This window comes from Hypomesus transpacificus, chromosome 11 (assembly GCF_021917145.1).
Source record: "Hypomesus transpacificus isolate Combined female chromosome 11, fHypTra1, whole genome shotgun sequence".
Lineage (NCBI taxonomy): Eukaryota > Metazoa > Chordata > Actinopteri > Osmeriformes > Osmeridae > Hypomesus > Hypomesus transpacificus.
In genome coordinates, this window is record NC_061070.1 from 13,699,146 (window position 1) to 13,724,785 (window position 25,640).

Here is a 25,640-nt window from a genome sequence, read left to right on the forward strand (position 1 = left end):
AAGTATTTGTATAATAGTGAGCACATTTGGAAAGATACATGAATAAATTAATGCCTGATGAAAAATTTCAAAGGCTTAAAGTTTTGGTGAGATTTAGTATTATTTAAATAAATATACAATTAAATAAATATACAAGCTAAGACCTGTCACTCTGAACCCTGTCTCCTCGAGCCTGCATGTAAAACTGATTTTGTGAATAACTTAAGTTTACGATCAAGTCAGACTCCAGCCACTATATGTTGATTCAGTTGTCCACAATCATTCCTTGTAACTCTGTGTAAAGACGTTTTAGAGCATAATTAACACTCAGTTCACACTTCCTCGTAATTTTGTTTATTGAGTTTCAAACATATTCTAATAAAAGGTAACAGCCCATTTTACTTCGAGGCTGCTGAAAGCTTTTCCTGAGAAGCCGTGTATATGAATAAAATGACAGTAATATATTTTCAGTGTCATATCTGTCCAGCCAACCATTTCCATCCTCCCAACGTACTCCATTGTTACAGTAAGTTAAAAGTTCATCGTTGTTTAAAGATGATGTAATGTAGTGACCCAGGCCATGAAGACAAGCCAGCTCTAGTTCCAGTACTCTGATCACTTGGAAGGGCCAGCCAGGCCAGTAGGTTGAGAGAGAGAGAGACACAGAGAGAGAGAGAGAGAGAGAGAGAGAGAGAGAGAGACAGTGGGCAAGAGTGAGAGGGAAAGTGGGAGACAGAGTGGGAAAGGGAGAGGCCCTCGGGTCGAGTCCTCAAAGTGCCTGGGTTGCTCTACTTAAAGATCTTTAAATAGGGTGATTCACTAGGATGGCTGAACACTGGCCATCTATCTCTGCTCTTTCTGAGGTATCCTGGGAAGGCCCTGCTGGGGCAGAGCACCATGGGAAAGTGGGCTAGAGTGAGGTGTCGACTGGGCAACTTCTGTGGTGACTGTCTGACTGTAATCCCTGCAGGGAAGTCTGTTTGACCCAACAGCCGAGAGGTCTTCAACAATTGTAAATGCTACACTATGATCACAATTAAATGATCTATTACCTTTGTATTTGTACTTGAGCTTTCTGTGTACTTGAGCTGTCGGTGGCCCCTTTCCCAGAAAAATGCTGCCGTTTCACTGATTAACCTTTTATTTAGGATTGCCGGGCCAGGGAAAAGGATTCACGGCGACAAGACGGAGAAGGCTGTAGCTGGCGGTAGCTAACTGATCTCCAGCTGACGTGGGCCTCAGATGGAGGCTAAACTGTGATGTTGAATGCTGCTCTTCTGTTCCGCAGCTCATTACGCGCCTCTCAATTCCCAGGATGTTTGGCTCCAGTTCACGCGGAGCACTTTGCTGCCAGGAGGAGGGTGATTACAAACGATTTGCTCGACATGTCTTTCTCTCTCTCTCTCTCTCTCTCTCTCTCTCTCTCTCTCTCTCTCTCTCTCTCTCTCTCTCTCTCTCTCTCTCTCTCTCTCTCTCCCTCTCTCTCTCTCTCTCTCTCTCTCTCTCTCGTACTCTCACTCACACCCTTTTACCTTGCAGACACCAAATCCAATCTCCTCGTTGATTTGACTGTGTGTCATATACTTTCATCATACATGATATGATGCTAATATAAAGGTATGGTAAAATAGAAGTAGACTATGCACAAATTATTAGAAATAGTTTACTTCTGGTAACACGCCACACGGCAAGCCGGGCGGAAAGCACAGCATTTCCAACAAGAAAGCCCATGACAAAATAAAGCATCAGTGGTGAAGCGCAGCAACAGAGCCGGAGCAGAGAAGAACATCTATATGTGTAAGCTTTGGTGTGTGTTGTGCTGTATGGATTCCAGTGAGACAGAGAGGTGTTTATGCATTTCTCTGCCAGGGCGCGATGTACTCCAAACCAAGGTGGGCAAATATGTCCTCCTCAGTCTTTGCTGGTAGGAACTCTTTCTGTAAGAAGAGATTTTTGTAAATGTTATACTTTAAGTTTACATTACTGTAACTATCATGCAGCTACACAGCAACAACAATGGTAATAAGATTGTAGGTACATGGGAATTGTTGTGTAATCAAATTATGTTAAGTATTAGTGGTATAAATTATTACAAAAGAGTAAGAAGGTTGTGTTTTGTCAAGGTGAACATTATAGGGCTAGTTTAAAACAATATCCTTCCACAACTGTAGACATTGCGTGACCATCCAGGATTATGTGCCAACAGTCCTCTCTCTTCCAGTCGTTTGAATCCTGACCTTCAACTGAGTAACTACCCTCTATTCTCCCTGACATACCACTATAAGTCGCCTGTCAGAGGACAGCACGTGACAGGTAACATCTCCATAGGAACACCACAACGACAATGCTGACTCACCTTGAGAGTTTGAAAGCCTACAGATAGAGAGAGGGAGGGAGGGAGGGAGAGAGAGACAGAGAGAGAGAGAGAGAGAGAGAGAGAGAGAGAGAGAGAGAGAGAGAGAGAGAGAGAGAGAGAGAGAGAGAGAGAGAGAGAGAGAGAGAGAGAGAGAGAGAGAGAGAGAGAGAGAGAGAGAGAGAGAGAGATAGAGAGAGAGAGAGAGAGAGAGAGGGGCCGAAAGAGAGCTATAGTTCTGACACATCCTGCCCTGAAGTCCTAAACTCGAGCTGACAGACGGAAATGAGGGGAGAGGGAAAAAACAGGCCAGCTAGAAGTGGACGCTAACCCAACCTAACTGGTGGGAGAGGAGAAGCACTCTGAGGCATGTGTCCCGCTATGCTAGTTTGTTGTTCCCAATGCAAACGACAAGAGAGATGTTACAATTTGGTTTGAGGCCCAGGGTGCAAGCTGGGTAAAGGCAGCCAGGACCAGTCCAGGTCTGGCCTCATTAAATATCATGAGATATTGGACGTGAAAAAATGGACGTGAAAATTCACGTCCATTTTTCTCAGTCATTCAGGATGGAGGCACACAGGAGCATCACACAGACAGCACACGCGCACACACACACTGGCAGGAATTGTGTGATTGCTTCTCTGCAGGATAACCTTGCTCCCTCTCTCATAAAGAACAGTACATAGAAAACGCCCCCACAGTTACATTGCATCAAAGTGTGACATCGCCTCTTTCTCCACAACACTCAAATCCCTGAACCCAGTCGCATCCAGCCACTCAAAACACAAATAAACCTTGCCACACAGACTGCAGGGACCAATGAAGTGGCTATATGTAAAAAACAAGCTTTTAGGAGCCAGACCGGCTGGGGTGATTATATACAGTACAGCAGCCTGCCAAGCTAGAAGGCTTTGGCTAACAGGACACCGGCTCAGAGTCTACTGGTCAAAAGGCTCAGAGAAAAGCTCCCAGATCCTGCTAACAGAAAGACCAAAGAGCTCAAGCCACAATCAGCGCTTGACTTTGGCCAATTTAGCCATTGTTCCGGATCAGACACTAAGCCTTCTCAGTGACGTGTCCACTCTCTCCAATCTACCTCAATGCCTCCCTCCCTCCTCCCAGGGGCTCTCTGCTTTACTTACTGACAGTAGAGCACAGCAGACCAACTCAGAGATTAGACCCTGAAACCTTCCACTGCACCACTGAGAATACCAAACGCCGTCCAGTAGTGCTGGAGACAGGTAAAGCTTCCTTTCTTTCGGTTCGGCCGGATCCAGGACCAGTGTGTCATGTTTGAAATGTTGCTTTACACTCCATGGTGCAGTCAAAACAATTTCTACTAACAGTTTCAAAAAGTGGAATATTTTCTTTGTGGAATATAGCTAAAGTGCTTTTGTGTGAGGTGTGTCACAACACTTTAAGCCCCACTCAGAGAACATTTGTCACGCAAAGCCAGGGCCTAAGCATGGGCAATTACAATTAGCTCCATCATCACCAGAGCTCTAAAGGTACTGCACTCAACATCTGACTGAGTCAGTCAAGCTCCGATCAGGAGTGCTTGCTTGGTCCAAAAGCAGAATCCTGTGCATTAGTGTGTGTATGTGAGTGAGCTTGTGTCCTTGTCTCAATAAACTGCTAATCAGATGTGTGTTTCCTCTGCCCTCTCAGTAATTACAGGCCTGCTGGCGGTGAACACATACATTAGCCCGTCAGAAGCATCTGGCCAGGCTCTGCTCTTTGTCACCCTCTTCCCAGCACACAGCCCGTTGCTGACGGATGGGACTGATGGAAATGGCTGGCTGCCACCGGCACCTACATGTGACTCCATGTGTGCGTGTGTGTGCGTGCGTGTGTGTGTGTTTGCACAGTATTTGTCTCACAAGCGCTGGTTGCCACAAACAGAAGTATGCAAAAGCCCAGTGTGAAAGAAACACAAATGTAAACAAAGTATTTTGTAGGTAAATTAACATGACAGAAAGCTAAATGCGCTTCAGGGGATCAGGAACACTGTCCAAACTGTGAGTCAGTTTAGATGTTGGTCACTTCTTAGCTATATTTTCTGTCTTTGAAGCGCTGGCAGAGAGCAGCATGTATCAAGGACGCAGTTGTTTGTGGTGTGACAGAGGTTTGACAGCCAATGATTCAGCACTGAATGAGAGAGAGAGAGTATCCTAATATCATGAAATGGCTGTAAGCAATAACTTCATGCCAAAAATGGGATGCAGCTTTGAAACGAGACTTAACATTCAGCACAATTTGGCTCAGAAAAATGAATGTCTCCTTATTCAATTCATGCTGAGGGCTGAACACCATGCTTGTCTCAAGGAAAGCAAAACAACCAGCATGAACCACCAATTATTTTGCTGTGGCCTCAGTTATCAAATCATCACGGATGCACACAGTTCACTATACTGCCCCAAACCTCCCTTCTCTCCTTGGACAACTATCTTCTTGCTGTCAGCTGGAAGATGCTAGCCTGACTGCAAAGAGAGGTATAAATCCAAAGAAATCTTTTGATTGTCTCTAAGTTAATCTATCTTTATTGCAGCACAGGAAAGGGCTGACAGGGGCAGAAAAGTAGAAGTCGATGAGGCTGCTGTGTCTTCCTCCTGAAATTCTCCGCCCCCACACACCTCCCCCTCGCTCTGCAAGTCTACACCGGACAGCAGCAGCAGAGAGAGAGAGAGATACAGAGATACAGAGAGAGAGAGAGAGAGAGAGAGAGAGAGAGAGAGAGAGAGAGAGTACACGGACACCTCACCAATCAAGCCAGCAATTAGCACAAGCACCATAAAGCACCATCACCCATAAAAAGCCTATTGAGCTGAATGTGATTTTCATTCCCTGGAACTCTTGGCCTGCTAATCAGCTGCTCCGCTGGCCAGTCAGGAGGAGCCAAGCAATCAAGATCTCCCATCACCACCGTCAGAAAGCCACCATTACATTCTGATCCCTTGATTTTTTATCTCTTTGTTTCATCTGCAGTTTATCCCAATGTATTCATAAGCGTAAACATTAGCACACTAACATTAGTTGCTGATTAGGGTTCCCAAAGATAGTCAGACAGCTTTTTAGGGCAGTGTTTACAATGGTCTCAATCATGACAAGCTTTTCGTTCATTGGTATGGAATACTAAAACACTGCCAGAAGACATACATTGAGTGACGTAGATATTCAGCTGGTTCCGCATGGAACATTTCTAATTGATGCTCAAAATATCAGTATGTTGCAACTGGCATCCACCCTGCCAAATTGCATTTTCCAGCTTTTTCTTTCCCATCTTGAGCAAAGAGATTGCTAGAGTTCTCAGACATTTTCAAAATATCTATGAAGTTCTGTGAGGCATTAGAATGTGCTAGCGTTGTGTGAAGCTCTTCTCTTTATCTAATGAGCCTGGGATTTCTGCCGGCGCTCAGTATGGTATAGGCCCAAACAGAGCAGCCCTCTATAGATAACAATAAATTAAGTTTCTCAGCTCCGACGAAGCCCGTAAATAATTAATTGGTTTGTACTAACAAGGCTGGTTTTGCATGACCACGGTTTTGCCTTCCGCACCGTGTGATCAGATGCTGCTGCATCAGCAACACCCTTCTCAATTAAAACAACAAAACTGCAAAATATGAGCTTTGAATGGAAGCTGAATATCACATTTTTCTTTCCATAAGTGGGGAGGCTCACTTCGATGGTTGTTCATACATTAGCATTCCACACGTACAGTACATTCGTAAAAGTTTTGCCTTGTACAAATGAACTTTCGTATCTTGGTGTGTTTGTGGGAGCTGCCTATGGATGTTTACATTGCTTAGGCATTTTTCTTCACATCCTCCTCCTGGCAGGATTAATCTTTTCACACAGAGGGTTTGGTTGTGGGTCTGGGAAATAGATGCGCGGGGTTATGTGTGAGACCACAGGAACAGGGCTCAGGTACCTCAATGAATGTTCAGTGGGCTTTCCTATTAATAAATCATGAGGCCACCTGAAATGGGAAGCTTAGACGGTCGGCTTCATGGGCCACCACGACCGCCATATCAATTAATGCTACATGACAGGCAGACAGGCCTAACACCGGGGCTCTGGTAGAAACCTCTGCCATTCACTTGCATCAATAATGGAGCACAATCCGTCTCCAGAGAAAAAGACAGACGCCCTACTCCCCTCTCCCCTCCTCCCTTCCCCTCTCCCTGTCTCGATCTCTCTCTCTCTTTCTTCCTTTATCTCTGTTTATCTTTCTTCTTTTCACTTTCTCCCTTTCTCTCTCTCTCTTCTTGGCCCCTCTCTGTGTTTCTCTCACCCTCCCTCTTCATTTTGTTCTTTTCCTACACAGTTTAGAACCCCAACTCATTTTATCCTTTTGATAATTCCATAGGAAAAGATTGCAGGTTGCAGATTTCGGAGGGATAATAGCTTGGTTTTGAATTCAGTTTTTTCAAGTCACAAAAAACATTGGTGCAATTGCTTCTAAAAATACCCTTCTCTCCCAGGAAAGAGTGATAATGGGCCCTGTGTGGGCGGATGGGAGGATATGAAGGAGGAGGGGTAGGTGAGGAAAGGGGGCGATGGTGAGAGAGGTTGCACAGAGAGAGGCGAGAGAGAGAGAGAGAGAGAGAGAGAGAGAGAGAGAGAGAGAGAGAGAGCGTGAGAGCGTGAGAGCGACAGACAGAAAGAAACTTTCAGCACGGTGGCCAGATGCTATTACTTAGATTGGTGTTAAAAAACACCAGTGACAAAATTACAGTCAATCAGTTTACACTACCTACCATGCGTTGATGCTGTTTCCTACATTATGAGTTTACACTGCATGTGTTAATGTTTTCCCCTCATCTCTGTATTCTCCACTGTATGAGAGAGTATGGTATAGTATATCTGTGACTAGGCTTATCAGAATCTACCTGAATAACCATTGTATCTCTCTCTGTCTCTCTCTTTCTCTTTGTCATTTTCATTCTCTATCTCTTTCTCTTTCTATGACAACTCTGTCCCAGAGCTTAGCCCTCTCTCTTCGCTCCTTGCAGCCTCTCACAATCTACTCTACAGTGTTTCACCCTGCCCCCCTCTCCTCTCTGATTATACACCGTCCACTCCAACACCTACCCCCAACCCTCGTACCATTCCTATTACACCACCCCTAATTGTTTCTCTGACCTCTAAAGAGAAAAGAGCCAATCACACACTGCAATTGTAACCAGGGAAAAGAGTGTCCATATTTGTATTGTTCCCCTGTCACCAGGGCTGTCATTTCATTGGTGGAAGGCGACAGAAGGCTCCATGTTCAAGGAGATGTAGGAGGATGAAAGGCATTGTAGGAAGATGATTGTGAGGGGATGTGAAGATAAAGAGCCTGACAATCATCACATAATAGATACATATCTGGGCATGCTTTGTGACCATGGAACACTTTAATTTGTTCAAAAATGGCATCTCTTGTGGATATAGGAAATTGTTTCACTGTCTTCATGCATGCATAAGTACTTCATGCGCATGTCGTTTTCTTAAAAGTACTGACATCTAAAGTAATGCTCAAATTGATCTGGAACCATAAACATCCTATGACTCCAATCCACATCAAACTGTACCGATACTTCTATTTACCTCTTCACGGTAGTTCAAACCTAGTTTCAGCTGTCTGCGCAAATCCCTCCCAGTCCCTCTCGCAGAGTCCCAGCTTTGTGACTCGTCAAAACCAAGGGATAGACCAAAGAACACGTCCAGCCTGGTGTGTGATCAAAGCAAATCCCTTACATAGGAAAGTCCTTGAACCAGTCCTGACTGACAGTGAGCTGAAACATACACATTTTTGCTGTGAACAGTCTCTTGTCTTTTGAATTGCAATGTCCCAGTTCTAAGAAGGAGAGCGAAAGGGTTCTAAACAGTCTTGGGACGAGGGTCTGTTGCCAGGCAGATGCACATTGAGACACAGTGCCAATTCAGCAGCCTGTTCCTCATAAGTAGCTATCTAAAGGTGGGGGGCAAAAGTAGAGCTTTAAGAGACTAAGGCAAGAGATTCCACTAGCTAGACTGTGTGTGTATGTGCGCGTGTTTGTTTGTGTGTGTGTGTGTGTGTGTTGTTTATGTCTTTACTGGAGCTAATGTATGTGTCCATATCCACTGTACCCTGATCTTGTACAAACTAAACATTTGAGTATCATTATCAAAGCAGCCTGAAAACAGACCACACACTGAGCTCTAATGACTAGCTTACTGTTCATAGAGTACCCACTAAAACCCACCACTTCTGCAATAATCAATGACGATTCATGTTGTAATCCTTTTAGTGTGCTTAATGAAATGGTGCATATCACTGGCACAATGTGTCACAACACTGTAGTCCTGGGGAGAGCAAAGGATGTCCCTGACATCATGTCTCACATGTAGGGATTCCAATGAATCACCATTCTGAAGCATGGTAAAATACAGGGGAATGTCAAAGGGCAGATATTTGTATTCATGTGTGTGTGTGTGTGTGTTTGTGTGTGTGTGTGTGTGTGTGTGAGAGAGAGAGTTTGTTGCACAATTGTGCGCGTGTTTGCTGACCTGCCTTTCTCCACTCAGAGTTTGCTACTCGTCTGGCTTTCTGATGAAGTTCTGCAGAGCTCTATTCAGCAACAAAGAGAGACAGCTTCCTGTGTAATCGCTATCTGCAAGTCTCTTCTTCCTACAGGCACCTTTTCAGGGGAATTATGCACATGAGATATTCAATGTCAACACCCTGAAAAGAAAGCTATGGAGGCAACTCCCACTTAGAAATGTATCACAGCCTTCTAAGCTCATCCGTTGAAAAAGCTTAAGCTCCATTCATTCACTTCAACGTATTGGAATTCAGGGGAACAGATATCCCAGGATACCAAAAAGAGATGGAAACAAGTCGCAACCTCTCCTCCTCATCCCTGTTGGTAAACGCTAGAGCAACGCTGGAGAAATGCAAGAGGAACGCCCGCGCTCCGCAGCTCTGACAGCTCCCAGCATGCATTAGAGGACAAAGACCCCATCCTCTACGACCCACCTGTCTGTCTGGCACAGCTTGAAGGGGTGTGTTTGTTTATCCATGTGTGCCTGTTTCTGTTTGTGCAAATGCAAGCGTGCGCGCCTCTTTATGTATTTCTTTGGCTGTCCACATCCGCGCACGTGCACTTTTTGAGAGCGCTCGTGCGCACGCGTGCATGTGTGCGCGTGTGTGCGTGCATGTGTGTGACACCCTGAGGGCCGCTGTGCCACCAACCGCTAAATTAAACCTCTCCTCCCTTTTCTCTCCTTCCAGGGAAGGACTCCCTTCCAGGCACTTCTCATCCTCCCTGCAAACACTGCCTCCCCGCACCAGCTGGGGAGCGTTCACAAACGCCAATCCCCAAAGCCCAGTGCAATTGCCCCGTTATTGTCCACTCATCCGCTGCTCAGAGGATGGAGGGTGGAAGGAGTAGGAGGAGGGGGAGGAAGAAGAGGAGGAGGGGGAGGAGGAGGGGGGGTGGAGAGGGAGGAACAGAGGGAAACAGGACAAGTTGTGAACATTGCACTCTCTACAACAGGCAGCTCCCAAACAGTTTGTCTCCAGAGCACTGGAAAATGAAGACGAAATGATCACTGGAAAGTGAGCATGCAGTACATCCTCTGTCAGTACATGCTGTACTGTCTAGACAGATTATTTATACCAGCAAAAGTCTGAAGTAATCACACCAGAATCACTAGCAGCACTAGCAGCAATTCAGCTCCAGAGGTCCAGAGTGGAGAGCTGGAGCTGGGTAGCACTCCAGACAGGTGTTGAGATGTGGTGGTTCCTCTGCTCCAGAGCCCCAACCAGGACATCCACACCCCCAGCCCTCTGACCAGCACCTCATTAATCACACTGTTACATATGGCTTTGAGTAATTACCCTCTGTGTGACACATACTGCTGCACACACACACACGCACACACACACACACAAAACCGCAACAGACTTTATACACACCCCAGTACACGTCCACACACAGTCACATGTAGCAACACAAAATTGGAGGCAAAATGCATTCCCGTTCAATGCAAAATCACATTACCAGAAACACATTTGAGTGGGACAGACTATTGTATTGTGCCATGCACAATGGTACGATGCAAGTCTACTGGCGCAAACACATCTTCACTCACATACACAGACACACACACACGTACACACACACACAACGGCAGGGAATTTCAAGGGTAGAGATGCTTTGTTTTGGAAGGTGTTGGACAGGTCATGGAGCCCTCCTGCTTGGGGAGAGAGTCAGTCTGTCTGTGCCTGATGAAATCCTCCGCCTGTCCTCATTCATCAAACCCACCACACATATTAATTATCACACACCTTCAGCCTAACAGTAGAGGACACACACAAGCACGCACACACGCATGTGCACACGTTCATCTTGCACTAACGCTTTTACACACAGACACACACACACACAAATACACAAAGGCACATGCACACACCACATCCAACAGATATATACAACAGAGTGCATGCGCTCACTGACATCACATTGGGTGGATATTCACACTGCAAAATGGCTTCACAGCTATGGTATGTGTGTATCATGATGATGACGTCCTTCCTCCAAGTCATTAGTTGCTTCACTTCCTGTTTACCTGTAAGTCGAAGACAATTTCCCTGAGCTCCAACTTATTGGTAATTGGGATCAAATCGTTAGAGATAATTTAGCTTTAATCTTTTTGGAGCCTTTCATAATAACATGGATGAGCCATGCGTTTAGCGAGAGCTCTCTGAAGCACATTACTGGATTTAAGTCCACCTAATGATCATCTGGTCCACCTATGTCCTGTGGTGGAGACAAGTGCCCTAATCAAACGACAATTTCCATCTGCGACTTTGCCCCCGTCTCCTTCACACCAGTCACACGTAGAGCGCGGACTCTCTTGAAAAAGACTGGTCAATTAGAACATCCGCAGATGATAAAAGGGTGGTCATCTCTCCCGTTAATGAGGGTTTTGCTGCCTAGTGGGGCTGGACTAAGAAGGCCCTCCTCCCCAGCCGGCTGCAGAGAACAGAGGGAATAGTCAACGATCTGTACCGGGGGTGGCAGTGACAGAGACAGTTAATTGATCTTCATTACCTTAATTATGGCTGTAATGTCATGGCGAAACTGAGAAACAGGTCACACTGTTGAATGATTCTGTCTGCACGCAGCCTTTTAAACTAGCTGGCGACCTTGAAACCAGCACGCATATATCTGACGGAGTCCAAGGGAGATTAAGTGAGGCAGGTTGGGTATAGGAAAGTGTGTGAGGGTAGTTGAAAAAAGTGTGTGCGTGTGAGTGCGTGTGTGGTGTGTTGGGATGCTTGCCCATTGTGGCGTTAACATCTCAATGAATCGAAAAGTTTCCCACCAACTTAACCAACAACAAACATAAGTGTGTGTGTGTATATGAATGTGTGAGCATGTGTGTGTGTGAGAGGAAGCGAGAGACTGTGTGCGTGATGTGACCGAACTGTCGTCGTGTGCACGGATCACTGCACCGTCAGCGCGCAGTCTCTCTGCCCTTGTGTTTGAATAAACAACGTCTCCTGTGGCATCTCCTGTATAATATCTGTCAGGGAGCTGCCCGCCCTGGCATCTCCACGCCCTGACCCCTGTCCCCCGGGAGGGGGGGGGGGGGGGGCTGACAGGGAAGCGCTGGTTACGGGGCGTCCCCCTGTCGGTCAGCCTGGTGACACGCCTGGCGCCTTTGTCCTGCTCCTCACCCTGCTCACACTGCCTGCCTCCCTAGCCCCGACCACGGAAGGAGGACACTGCAGGGCTCTGGGAGAGAGGGCTGAATAGCCTACTAGCCTGCTAGCCTGCTAGCCTGCTAGCCTGCTAGCCTGCTAGCCTGCTAGTCTGCTAGTCTGGGATGCAGGCTGTCATCTTGGAATCTTGTTTTATGGGGAGGCTTCGACTTGCTTTGTGCACATCAGAAACGGTACAGAAGAACATTTCTTAGAAGTTTCTGTCTTTGTGGAAACGAGCAGGAATAAATGAAGAGGCATCATCACAACCTTCTCTTTCATCTGCACCTTGGAGTGTTCTGTCATAGCACTTCAGTTACAGGAGATAATTATAGTATTTACAGGACAAGAACACGACATGATGTAAAGTGAACCTGAAGTGTTCATAAACTTCACTAATGGTCTCATCACGTATCATAAATCCAGACGTCAAAGTCCTGTCCAATCCAACAGTGTGCACAATGTAGGACTTAAAGAGCTCTTTCTTTGTTATTCTATGTTCATGATAGATTATTTGGCAGGCACTCTCCAAATAAATGTTGTCACTATTCTATATAGTATAATTAGTTCTAGAATTAGTTCTTGGTGTTACCAAGAGAAATTCCGTAACTCTGCATGTGCAAATGTAGGGCTCATTGGATATCAGGATTAATGAGACGTGCCATGAATTGATTTATATAGCTTTATCTTCACCTTTTTATTTCACCTGTTGGGTGAAACGAAGACGCTTGATTTCATTTGGAAATGTGTAAATGAACTCTGTGCATCCCCGAGCAATTAACTTCCCCTTAACACGCCACCTGCATCTGATATTGAAACAGTTAGATGGATTTGATTCACTTAGCTGATGTGTCTTTATTGCTTTTCCTGTCCACTGTGTATCTGTATGTGTGCACGCGTGGGAGCTAGTGTGTGTGCAGTTCAAGTGTGTGTGAAGTGCGTGTGTGTGTGAGAGAGAGAGCATGTACTGTCTGGAAGTGTGAGTTTCCATTTGTTTGTGCGTACACTAAATTATCCTCTCTCGCAGTGCTGTAATTAAAAATGTTGCCCTTGCACCAATATCAAGTTTCTGTTCACTCAGAGAGGAAGCACATATTGCATAAAATAAGTCAAGATAATGTGTGTGTGTATTCCCAGCCCTAACACTGCAGTGTAATCCCTCCAATAGCTGTAAGGACAAGGCTGTGCTGTAATTCACCTGCTAGATTCATAAACACGCAGTCTAGAGAAAGGCACTGGAGATAATCCCACCTGAAACTGCAACTGTTCGAATCACAACTTGCCTTTTTACCCAGCACAAAGTCAAGATGGCTTTTTCCATTGCCCTCTGTTTCTCTGCCTTGTCTCTCTCTCACCCATTTTCTCACGTTCAAAATATATATATTTTAAATAATTTTAAGGTTTAGTGCACTTATTAAACTATTGCTCAAAATAATTTAGTGATTACAATTTGGTGTGTGTAGAGGGGGAGCACTCAAAATCCACTCTCTAAACAGTCCATAAACATCCACATTATACACAGAAACCCACATACACACACACAAACACACAAACGTAAACAAAACCAACACCAGAAAAGGTTATTTTCCAGTAGGCTAATATAGAGTAAAATAATCCCAAACCGCCCTGCCATACCCCAGTGATACCGAACATAATATTGAATGTGTTGCCTGCATAGGAACAAAGCTTGATTATAAGAAATGAATGTACCACATATATTGTAAATGTCTTGGTCTGAATATAGTAACTGTGTGGTACAGTACCTTGGTCTTGTCATACAGAGCATGGTTATCAAGAAGCATGTTCCTCTCCAGCCGAGCAAACCTCCTCAGGTCTCTCTCAAACTGCTGCAACGGAACAAAGAACCAACGGTCAGTTTAGCAACTGTCAACTGATTTGACTTTTCAGCCCACATTCGTTTTTTCTCCTCCCCACCCCAGTGGAAGACCCCCTCCTACCCTTGAACCTCTCCAGCCAAGAAGGGCAAAGGCGTAGCGGTCTGCAGGTGGGGCTACCAGGTCCACCCTGACCGCTCTCCAGCCGCGGGTGTCCCCCGAGTCCTTCTGCACGCCACCATCGACCTGCCCGGCCTCCAAGCGCAGGATCAGGAAGCACTTCTGGAAGTGGTCCATGGCCTCAAACCTGCGACAGGGTAGCTTGGTCATGTCGAAGGTGGATGGCTGGTAGTCTGAGTAGAGGAGGATGCCCTGTGGAGAGGAAGAGAGAATCAGAGGGGCAGGGACAAACCACCACATAGTCTCTTTGTGAGCACGCATTACATTTGCGACACAGTATTTGGCTAAAACATTTAGCATTGGGTACTATTGATAAGGTGGCGTGATAGCGTACACTATTTTAGTCCTGCAACAATGCAGTTGAATACTAAATAGGTTATTTGAGCATTCGTCCGTCTTGAGCTTGTGTGCAAGTGTCTTGTTCTTTCACATTTCTAAATGTAGAGGAGACTGAATAATCAGTTTGAAGAAGACTTCTTTAAATTGTCAAGTCTAATTTCAGCCTTGAGCTGTGAACGTCTGCTACAGTGTACCCTCCCAGCTGATAGACTCTACTCTAGCTAAATGACAACCTCCCAGTCTCCCTTCGTGGGGGGGCAATCACATTCACTGGTAAAGGGTCCCACTTCATGTGCAATGAAAATCACTTCCAAGTGAGACATCAGTGTGTTCAACAGGGAAAAAAGCGATGGTGTGTGTGTGTGTGTGTGTGTGTGTGTGTGAGAGAGAGAGAGAGAGAGAGAGAGAGAGAGAGAGAGAGAGAAAGACATGTCGAGCAAATCGTTTGTAATCACCCTCCTCCTGGCAGCAAAGTGCTCCGCGTGAACTGGAGCCAAACATCCTGGGAATTGAGAGGCGCGTAATGAGCTGCGGAACAGAAGAGCAGCATTCAACATCACAGTTTAGCCTCCATCTGAGGCCCACGTCAGCTGGAGATCAGTTAGCTACCGCCAGCTACAGCCTTCTCCGTCTTGTCGCCGTGAATCCTTTTCCCTGGCCCGGCAATCCTAAATAAAAGGTTAATCAGTGAAACGGCAGCATTTTTCTGGGAAAGGGGCCACCGACAGCTCAGAGAGAATCTGTGGATTGATTTCCTCTGGGTATTTGCCTGGCTGATTATTCAGCACCACAATCCCGAACCGTTAAAGCGATTAACATTACAAATTGTCAGTTTAATTCCAGCTCCCACCATAATTGTTGGGGTACTGCCCTCCTCTGCTGACCATAAATTGGACTATCTCTCCTTAAAGAGCAATCATTTGTAAGAAAGTGCAGCCTTAACCACTTCTCCTGTCTGATGGGACAAGGGGGTTAATCATGAAACATTAAACACCGTTAACAGGTACCAGCCAGTCGTGTCCATTCCCCTCTCTGGAACTTGTCAGAGAAAGACTGATTCCCCAAAGGCAAGGGGAGGAGAGGTGACGATGGAGTCATTAACTGAGGACAGTGGTGAGACTGAGTGACATGTGGGAAGCGCTCTGTGGGAAGTTCCAACCTCGACCGTTTTACGCCACAAAGCTCAGCTCATAAGGTTTGCCAGCTTGTCTTCAGAACTGAGACCCAAATCCCTGATGTCGCACGTCCCCCACCCCGGAAACCCTCTCCTGTCTGCAATTACAGCTAACCGCTCATGTCCCACCTGGATAGGCAGAGATGATGTGGTACTTCAACTCACACCATCACTCTGTATTGACCCCTGTCTTTTTCAGTGGTTACAGTTCAAGGGCACTGATATTGTCAGCTTTACTACACTGCAAAGAAAATACTTCAATTCTAATGACACACTAATGTTACTGATACTCTTAAACAATATCTTTTGTCTTTATCTGATGAGTTGTGCACGACTCACTCTTTCTGATGTTGTTAATGTGGGTCACTTGTTATTTGGGGGAATCGTTTTGGAGCATTTCTGGCTGAGCAGTTCCTGGCTCTAGCCTTGAATCCTGAGGATGCAGTGAGCCTGGAGGATTAATGAGTTAGCGACAGTTTTTACAGTCCATTAAGTGTCTGAGCATGGACGCCCTTCATTGGATGAGGCCTGCCGCCGTCTCACAAATCCACCGTAAAAAGGAGGATGTCTCAAAGTTTTCGTTTCAGCAGTGCCGAGGGCTGTTTAAGCGAACGATGTGGCGTAATCGTCTCCTACGCAGCAGGTAATGTCAGCGAGCATCTGAGAGCAAGCTTATTCCACCAGAACTGTTTACAGAAGGAATTACAGAGGCGGACACCAGCTAGATAATCTTTTTCCAGGGTTTGTCTGTGAGAGAAACACACACACTGAGACACACACACACACAGGCAATGGAGGCAACTTGCCAAAAAGGTCAGCCGTCAACTTTTTCTTCTTAAAAGTGTGACTGTCAAACAGGAGATGAAGAACGGTCCCACGACCACCTGTCTCAGAGGACAAAAGGAATGACGGTGGAGGCTCAGTGATCTAATGTCACATTGGCTGCGACTCAGAGCCAGAGACTTCAAACCCTGCCTTCAAGTTCCAAATTAGCGTGCGTTAGCAGGGTGTGTTTGAACTGTGCTTTTCCTTTGATTCAGAGCTTTGCCCAAGTGGTCGAAACTGATTGCTGAAATTAAAGCGAAGCATTTTTGTGAAAAGCGCGTGTTCTGTTTTTTAACCATCCGCTGCAGTTCAGACGTGACATTGGATCTCATCAAACAACATGACAACAGTATGTAGTCTGTCATCCCCTAGCCTGTTTGGGCTTGGCTCTTTCACTGGCTCAGTGATTTATCCACAGGGCAAACCTTGGATGTCTTACTGCTTTAGGTTTATGTTTATAGGTTCATGCGTTTGAAACCTCATTACATTCCTAAGGCATATCCTCTTCTATAAGTCTGATGTGGAAGGCACTGCATGAGGAAAAAACACTATTATGTGATACTATAATAAAATTGCACATGAGAAGGTACTCTGTCAACAGTGGATGGCAACAGGCATTAATCTAGTGAGTGTCTATGATTGGTGGAAGTTAGATATGGCATATCCCTCTCAGGCTCTGGGTTGCTGTTCCCAGGGCAAAACCGAATCTCATCCGTCTACCGCAGGAAAGAGGGTGGTTGACCTTGCTTGTGCCCCCAAGTAATGCTTTCATAACCAGCAGGGGTATAAAAAAAAATGATGAGGCCCGTTTTTACAAGGACATTTCCAGATGGATGTATTTTTACCTCCCTCCAGGCAGTACAGAAAGAAAAAGCGGCCAGTGATATTAGGCCTGGATGAAGACACGCGGGCCCCTAGGGGCCTGATCGCAGATGACAAGGTTACAAGACTTAGAGTCAACCTCTGCTACATCCACTCAATCACTGGCTTCTGTGTGGCTATCCCAGTGGGCCTCTCAAATTTCCAAGCTCCTCCCCCAATTCTAATTCCTCCAGGACAATGAACCCCAGTCTCATCAAGCCGACCACCCACCCACCTCCCAGGATGGAGCATCCATCAACCCTGAAGCCTGCCCTCCCCTTCCCCCTGGCCCACACGATGCCAATCCCCATGCTTTCCATTCGCCAAGCCTACAACAACACTGCCAACCCGCCCTCCACCTTAACAACCCTACCCACTCTCTTCCAATCTTACCCCCTCCACACCCTGCCGGCCGGCCCATCCACCCGAGCCCTCGGCCGCCCAGTAGAAAATAGGGACCAGAAGAGGCTGTAAGCTGTCGAAGCAGGGCTGCGTTAACAGTGAAGGTAATTATCAGCAGGGTGGACCTCTGAAGGGAGCAGAGCCAGTGGGTGGGGGGGAACCGGGATGACGGAGAGGGCCCCCGCAGCCAGACATGACTGCTGTGCTCATCATCAAACACTTGTCTGCTACCAACCCCCCACCTCAGTGAGGGTCTCGAAGGGAGGTGGTGGTGCCAAATGAACGCCCCACCACTCTCTCTCTCTCTCTCTTTCTCTCTCTCTCTGTCTTTCTCATTCCTCTGTTGTTCACTCTCTCCATCGTTCACCATCCTCCGCAGCTCTCCTTCTCCGAAACCCTCCTCTTGCACACATGGACACACCTGCTTCCTCTCTCTCTCTCTCTCTCTCTCTCTCTCTCTCTCTCTCTCTCTCTCTCTCTCTCTCTCTCTCTCTCTTTCTCTCTCTTTATATCCATTCTCGCTTTCTGAATTCCATTAATGTGTCTCTAACTGTCCCTCGTTCTTCATTTATGTTCAGACGTTTTCTAAATATGAACACATATCTTTTTCCACAAAGTGTTCCTTCAAATATTCTTCTGGGATATTCAGGTCAGTCACCCAAGCTCCTTTCATCTCCCCACTTAAAAAAAAGACCGGTATGCTTCTCCATATTCCAAGTCCTGAATATTGGAAAGTGTCCTACTGCTTTCATTACTTAATATAATATGAGTCCTCAAGTGTTCTTTTCACCTCTGTGTCCCAATCTCACACAAAAATCCTTCTTTGTGGTGCAGCCTTTAGTCCTCAGCTCTATCCTAGTTACTCACACAAGGATCATTTGGATTCTACTCTGTATTCTCTGCATTGGATACATATCCATATGAATGAGTGGCTTTAAACTTACTTTCTGCTTCAGTCTGTCCATGACATTGAGTAGTAGACCCTCCTCTTTGTCAGTGTCAGGTGTTGTCAACAGGAAGTCCACATCATGGCCGTAGTCCTTTCCCCTGAGGACAGAGATGAACCTACTTTAACCCACTAGGATACGATTCCACAAGGATGTATTTAGTCACAGTGGTTGACTGTTAATACAGTAAAATGGCAGACTGGCCATTAAGAGCATTGAGCATTCTAATGACTTTGACTTTTTTTCATTCTTCAAACAAGCTATTTGTCCCGCATCGTTAATTTCTTTAAGCTCTCTTTTTGTTGCCTCAGCTGTCACAGCCTTCACTTTTTAGGAGGATCATCATTTTCCTCTTGGATGAGCATAATAAAGAACATTCACACGGAGCACGAGTGAGAACCGAAAATGTATCGGGTCTCTGTCAGCAGAACCAGAGCAATGGAGAACTGGAGATCGACATGAGTGATTATCTCATACAAAAATGTAGACCCTTGCAGAAAAGGTCTGCTCTGGCATGATGTGCTTATCTAACATGCTTTAAAGTTTTAGCTCTGATGTAGGATGTCCTTGAATTGTAGACAATAGGGAAATGTATTGTTCCTACGTTGACCCGAACTCCCCCAAGTCCTCAGATAACCTGTTGAGATCAGTACTGGAGGTCCTGTTTTATTGGGACTCTGTGGAAAATGCCGAATCCTGGGAACCTGCTAGTCTCTGGCTCAGAAGGCTTCAGCCGCAAGGCCAGTTCACCAGACATGAAAGAGAACAAAGTACACTGATACAAAGACGACCTGTGACTGTTGAATTTGCCCCTCAAAGGGTTCTAGTCTGGTTATTATCCCAGGTTCTGATTCAGTGCATTAGAGGGCCGGCCTCCCTCTCTGAACCTGGGCCTAGGTGGATCTAGCTAACCCGGCTGCTGGCTGCCAAAAGCACTGAGGCGAGGATACAGTTGATTCAACCTGATCGGCCTACTTTGATCAACCGCAGCGCAAATCATGCAGTCATAAGCGTTGTTCTCATGGTTAGGGACACAGCAAAACGATGACAAATAGGTCTGGCGTGAAAACAAATTCGATTTTTTATGCCATGAGGATCCTTGTTTGATTTTGCCTGTCGTCCATTCCACTATGAAATTGGGGGGAGGGATTGAGGAGAAATATAAATGGTGACAGATGGAGAAGCTTCTAAACGTCAGTGGACTGAGAGTGCAACAACAGCCATTGATAAAAGCTCCACAAAAGATGCTAAAGCTAACACTAAGACTCTGATGTAGGTGTTGTATTCGTTTCCTAGTTTGATTTGTCCTTCAAGAACTGTTTAATACATCCTTTTATCTATTCTGCTGCTCTGTTACTGAAGTCCTTGAGTTAGAATGCATGGTCACAACTAAAATATTCTTCTTCCCACTGAGAGACGCAAAGCACTGCATAAATGTGTGTCGTGAATATATCCATAGCCAAAGGGGAGAACTGATCAGCATAAATTCAGTTTACCTACAATAAACTCCCACAACACCAAAGTTTACTCCGAGATGATGTGCTCTCTCTTGAGTTCATCAGGTGACAAAGGATCAGTCACACCAAGGAGAACAGCTTCTTCGGACACAACCAGAGTGTTTTTTTAGAGCCTCTTGTCTATTCAGATGCTTCCTCTAAATCAACCCAGTCAGCAAAAAAGGAGATGACAGCATGTCAGACTTTTTCTCTCATGCAAAGAGATGTTTTGGGGGTTTTTTGCTCTAAGGGTGCACAACACAATGTTTTTATTTAGCTTCCTCTCTCCAATCTCCAACCTCAGAAAACTCCAGAAATACTACTGTGGATTTCTTGGAGTTCAATCTTCTGGACTTTTACCCTGCTGTACCCAGACATGTCGGCTTTGTTCCATTTCTCAAATAGCGACTTCCTACCAAGTTTCAGAGCCATCTCCATGTCATCTCATTTGTGCAAAGCTGTATTTACCGGCATAGCGTGAGGAGAAATTGTCAATGATTTATTGTTTCAGTGCAGAACATATGAAATATAGATGAATATTTACAGGTTTCAGATGACGGATGATGGATGAATAATATAAGACAAAATTGTCTTGCTATGCTTTCAATTGTATAAAGAACATTTTGAAATAGGGCATCTTGTTTCTGGAAATATGGACAAAACTATTTAAGTGCCTACTACCTTGTTGTTTCAAGATTTTATGGAATTTGATGTGTCCTACTCCTGCCCTCCATTTCCCTCTCAAACAATATCAGCATTCTCAAGGCTGTCACCCAAGCAAGGAAAGGTAAAGTAATGTCTTGTAATGAAAAAAAATTGCTGAGTGTAGAAATACGTTGACTAAAAAGAGACTGTGGGAAATGAGAGTAGAGAACACTGTGACATGACGGCCATGATTTGAAGCAAAGAAACACAGCAGTCCATTGACACCTCATGGTCCTTTCACACTCTGAAGTGGCAGAAGCTGCTTCCCCTCCTGCCTATCTATTTTTAATCCCACTACCAAACTGCTCTGAGCCTTGTCACCCGCCTTTCACAGCAGCTGTCCTTTCAATAAGGCTAATGTCACAGGCATCAACAAATCCTTGATACGCTTTTTTAAAGAAGTGGGATGGTTGATAAAGTTTACAGGAAGGCAGCTGACTTGAAGAAACTTCTAGGATGGCAAGTTACTGCTTCTCTGTCTGCTGTAAGGAGAATTTACTTTTTCCTAAGGCATGTTAAAGCTATATTTACACATGAAAGGTGCTTTTAAGATATTTCTCGCTTTAAGCAAAACCTTCTAGCCTAACTGGGAAAATTTCAAACCTCTTAGGAACGTTTTTACAAAATGCTGTTTTGATTTTGAAAAAGGAAAGAAAAAAGGTTTAGATATAAGTTTTGAATGACATTAATTGAAGCATACATCATCATCAAATATTACACGTTTAAAAACACTTGTAATGAGAGCGTACACTGCAGTAATCTAAGTGCTTCAGCAACCTTCTAAATCTCATGGGTTCAATGATTATTACAGACTTGGGTCAATTCACTCTGAGATCATCTCCATAGCAACATACTCCAGATGCAAATCAGTCTTTGTTTAAGGCTCAGTAAATGTGCACCACATCATATCAGATTAATTCATGTTTCTCTATCTTTGTGTGGGAAGACATGATCTCTCACCACACAACAATCCTCTATCCATAAATCATGTACAGCAGCACACATTCCAGTACGGTTGTCAAAAATCTGCGCCCATTTTAAATCACTTTTCTCACGTCTCACTTTGCCTTCTCACTTCTCTCTCTCCTTTGTTTTGCGAATGTGTTATTTACACAATGTCCAGCTCATCATGTGAGCTTGGAGTGGGTGCGTCTTCCAAGTGTTTGTAGAAAACGATGCACAGTAAAGCGGAGGGAAATTTTTCACACAGACGTACTTGACAAACTTATATAATTAGCACATCCTTGTCCCTCTACGTTTCCCCTTATAAATATACTGCAGTGTTTTGATAATTGTCGGAAGTGTCAAACAAAGTAACAACAAGGGGTTGTGATGTTTAAAAGACAGGAAGCAGCAGGACTGCACCCCCCCAAAGGGAAACAGAACGCACTTTCTTACCAGCAGACGGCTCCTGAATTATTAACCTCACAGCCATCGGTAACGGCTCCATCTTTATAACACCATAGAGCCGTGTGGCTCATGCTTAAAACTCAGGCGCAAAGCACCCCACATAAAAAGCACCCAACAAATAAAGAAGGCATGATAACAAACAACTTCTGTTAGCTGCTTTACTACGGCAACCATGGTGAAAATGACATTGTAACATTGCATCTGTGAGTTTCAGCTGCTCACTATAATTGCTTCCTTGGATGTCAAAGTTTACTGTACTACGCACAGGTTTATTTCTTGCAACAAATGTATGAAAGTCTATAAGAGGGCTGTCTCTACAATGCATCTGCTCAACTGTCAGGACATCCAGAAGAGACTGGAAAGTATCTTAGGGCAGAGTTGATTACACTTTCAAATTTGTTTAGACTAATTTGCTTAGTAACAAACTCGAGAGGCCTGCAAGAGCCTTTCTTCAGCTCGCCCACTCACAAATCATCATCACACATTTGTGTTCTCTCACACACTCTTACTTTCACCTGAGTGTGCATCCACATACATGCAGGGCCATTAGAAACAGCGAGGGGATGTACCAAAGGATTGTGGGGAAGCTCACAAGACTAATCAGTGCAATTAGCTTGTGTTTGCATGGCTGCAGCTAAATACAACACTTGTAATGCTCTGGTTTGATGAAACTTAGGATATAGGGAATGCCAGGCTAAAGTCCGTAAAGCAATCAAGTCTTGTACAGTACCTGCTAAAGCCACCTGTCAGAGCCAAGATGCTGTCTGATGCTATTCCACGGACAGTTTCCTCAATGATGATCCCCAGGGCTTGAGCCTCTGCCTTACTGACAGGCCTGGAGATGTCTTTATAATACAGGAAGCCTGGAGGCAGAAGACCATTATTAGACTATGAGCTGGCTGTCAATCACAGTCATTTGCATTTGCACTGGCCATTGGGGAAGTTAGCCAGTTAGCATAATGTACAGTATAACCATGGTAGGTATGTGCTTATACTAAATACAGTACAATATTGTATTTTACAGTGTGACAGTATGTGTACAGAATTGCAAACCTCAGTTTATTTTCTACCATGACACCATCCACACTGTTTTACCTTAGCGTATACAAAAATAAGCCCTTCATTCTACTTGTATGGCTTTTCCACTATGATGACAGGGCTGATCCTCCACATTCCTCAGTACCTCCTCCACTACAATGTTGACTCTCTTGGAGGATTAAGTGACAGTGACACCTTAGTCAGTAATCTAGCAGTTCACCCTCTACTGGGCCCTGTCAACCTGTAATCCAATTGTGCTCTGTATTCTTTTTCAAGGGGAATCACCAGGGGTCATCTTTTGGTAAACATGTACTTCCTCTCTCTCAACTCCGCAGGTAGTTTTGAGGACTTTCTTTTCACATCCCTACCGCACAACAACACCTGCTTCTGAGCTTCTGATGAAATTCTACTTGCGTGTAACAACAACCCCCATAGAGCTGTTTGGCATGGTTCCATAGTGCCTAAGGAATAATAGGTGGGCACTGTCTTTCTACTCCAATCTGAAGAGCATATGTTACGGTCCAGAAGACTGCAAAACCTCCCCCAAGGAAAGAAGAACAGAAGACACGGTGACATTTCTCCATGTTGCCTCAATAATGTGACAAACAAATCCTAACTCTGAGATTGAGAGTCAGGACACCCGCTTGCTCTTTACGCTGATGGGCCTTCTGTCTCCAGTTGATGGATGAGCGTGTTGCCTGAATCCCATGACAAGCTTTACCCTTTCTTTATTTTGGTCTTGTCCAATCCCCTTGGTGATGCTTCACTGTGTTAGCTTCCTTACTGCCACCACCTCTCATCACACAGACAAGATATACAAGCAACTGGGGAGTCAGAGCACCTAAGAGGCACTACCAGTAAAAGAAGAGGCCGTGGCTGAAACTCATTTGCAGCCAATGACTTGGAACTGCTGCCATGATTGTCTAATCATTGCTGACATTTATTGAGAGAGAAGTTTCCTGCTTGTGTGGTTACCAGCTCTCTGCATCCTGTTCAAGTGAAGGTCCGGCTGGGCCAGAACTTCCTGGAAGGAGCGCCAGCCGGCACGGTACCACTTCTCTGCCGTCTTGGGTCCAACTCCAAACACACTGGTGAACAGCTAGAGGAGGAAAGAAAGGTCCATAGTCTAATGAGGGAGTCATATGGCTGAGCGGTTAGGGAATTGGGCTAGTAGTCAGACAGTTGCCGGTTCGATTCCAGGTTGTGCCAAATTATGTTGTGTCCTTGGGCAAGGCACTTCACTACTTGCCTCGGGGAATGTCCCTGTACTTACTTTAAGTCGCTCTGGCTCTGGTAAATGACTTAATGTAAATATAAATGTAATGAGAAACACAAAACAGCAGTGTTTCAGGGTTCTCTGGAAGGACATGTAAGCTATCGAAATAAGGAATAAAAACCTATGCAATGTCTTAATCACTCAGCAGTCTTGTTAAGTACACTTACCTTGAGTGTTGAATATCGTTCATCACTCAGTATCTCTTCCACTTTCAAGGAGCGGCCAAATGTAAGGACTTCCTGTGAATAAAAGATGGCACACTGTGGACCTTACCTCCACACTGCCTACTAAAATAATAGTTTATTTCCTACAATATCTGTTTCTATCGGGATCCCAGTGATAGATAACCCCCTTACATCAAGTGTTCCTCAGATGGTTATTTTGTTTCTATAACTCTCACATATCTCACCTTGGTTCAAGGCAGTGTCAAGTGTTAACAAAGCTTGGGGTGATATTTACAGCCATTAACCGACAGCCGCTTAGACTGTTTGTTTTTAAAGGGTATGGTTCCCTTCGTAATAGTCTCTTTCTCCTCTCCAGGGAGCACCGCTAATTTGTTTGTCATGTTTTAAGTGTCTCCATATTACATTTATCAGGAAGGTAAACACAGGCCACAAGAGACTGTTGGACAAGCGTTGCGATTTATCTTGTGTTTGTTTGCGTGGGGGTCAGTGGATGGGTGGGGGGCTGGGGGGGTTGAGGTTGTTTGAGGAATGTTTGGGTGGTTGCAATGGGAAAATGCTGAATACTAGGGAGAAAAAGTGCACCACATTTAATGCAGCTGTGATTGGTTTCACAGAGAATCCCATACGTCTGTGAAAGGTGAATTGAGCAGACGTTGTCCACATCAGTAGACCGACATTTACATTTACATTTACATTTATTCATTTAGCAGACGCTTTTGTCCAAAGCGACTTCCAAGAGAGAGCTTCACAAAGTGCATAGGTCACTGATAATAACAACAAGATAGCCCCACAGCATTGCGGGTAGTCAAAGACAAGAAGTACATATTGTGAACAACCAAAAAATAGTGCTAAAGGGAAGAGACCATAAGAGCATGTAGTTAAACAAGTTAAAATTACACAAC

At 45.0% G+C, this 25,640-nt stretch overlaps 1 protein-coding gene across 2 annotated transcripts in view; it reads right to left on the reverse strand.

The window, feature by feature from the left end:
• Positions 1-1,464: 1,464 nt before the first annotated feature.
• The window catches only part of dntt (deoxynucleotidyltransferase, terminal), a 36,060-nt gene continuing 11,884 nt past the window's right edge, over positions 1,465-25,640 (reverse strand). The window contains exons 5-11 of one of the 2 annotated variants that reach the window (XM_047030102.1): positions 24,721-24,792; positions 24,253-24,376; positions 22,970-23,102; positions 18,626-18,728; positions 14,024-14,272; positions 13,829-13,912; positions 1,466-1,916 (exon numbers count right to left, since the gene is read on the reverse strand). In XM_047030102.1, the coding sequence (XP_046886058.1) occupies positions 1,830-1,916; positions 13,829-13,912; positions 14,024-14,272; positions 18,626-18,728; positions 22,970-23,102; positions 24,253-24,376; positions 24,721-24,792 (852 nt within the window). In that variant the 3' untranslated portion in view covers positions 1,466-1,829. Of the gene's footprint in view, positions 1,917-13,828; positions 13,913-14,023; positions 14,273-18,625; positions 18,729-22,969; positions 23,103-24,252; positions 24,377-24,720; positions 24,793-25,640 lie in introns of both variants that reach the window. The other variant, XM_047030103.1, reaches the window with a different exon arrangement.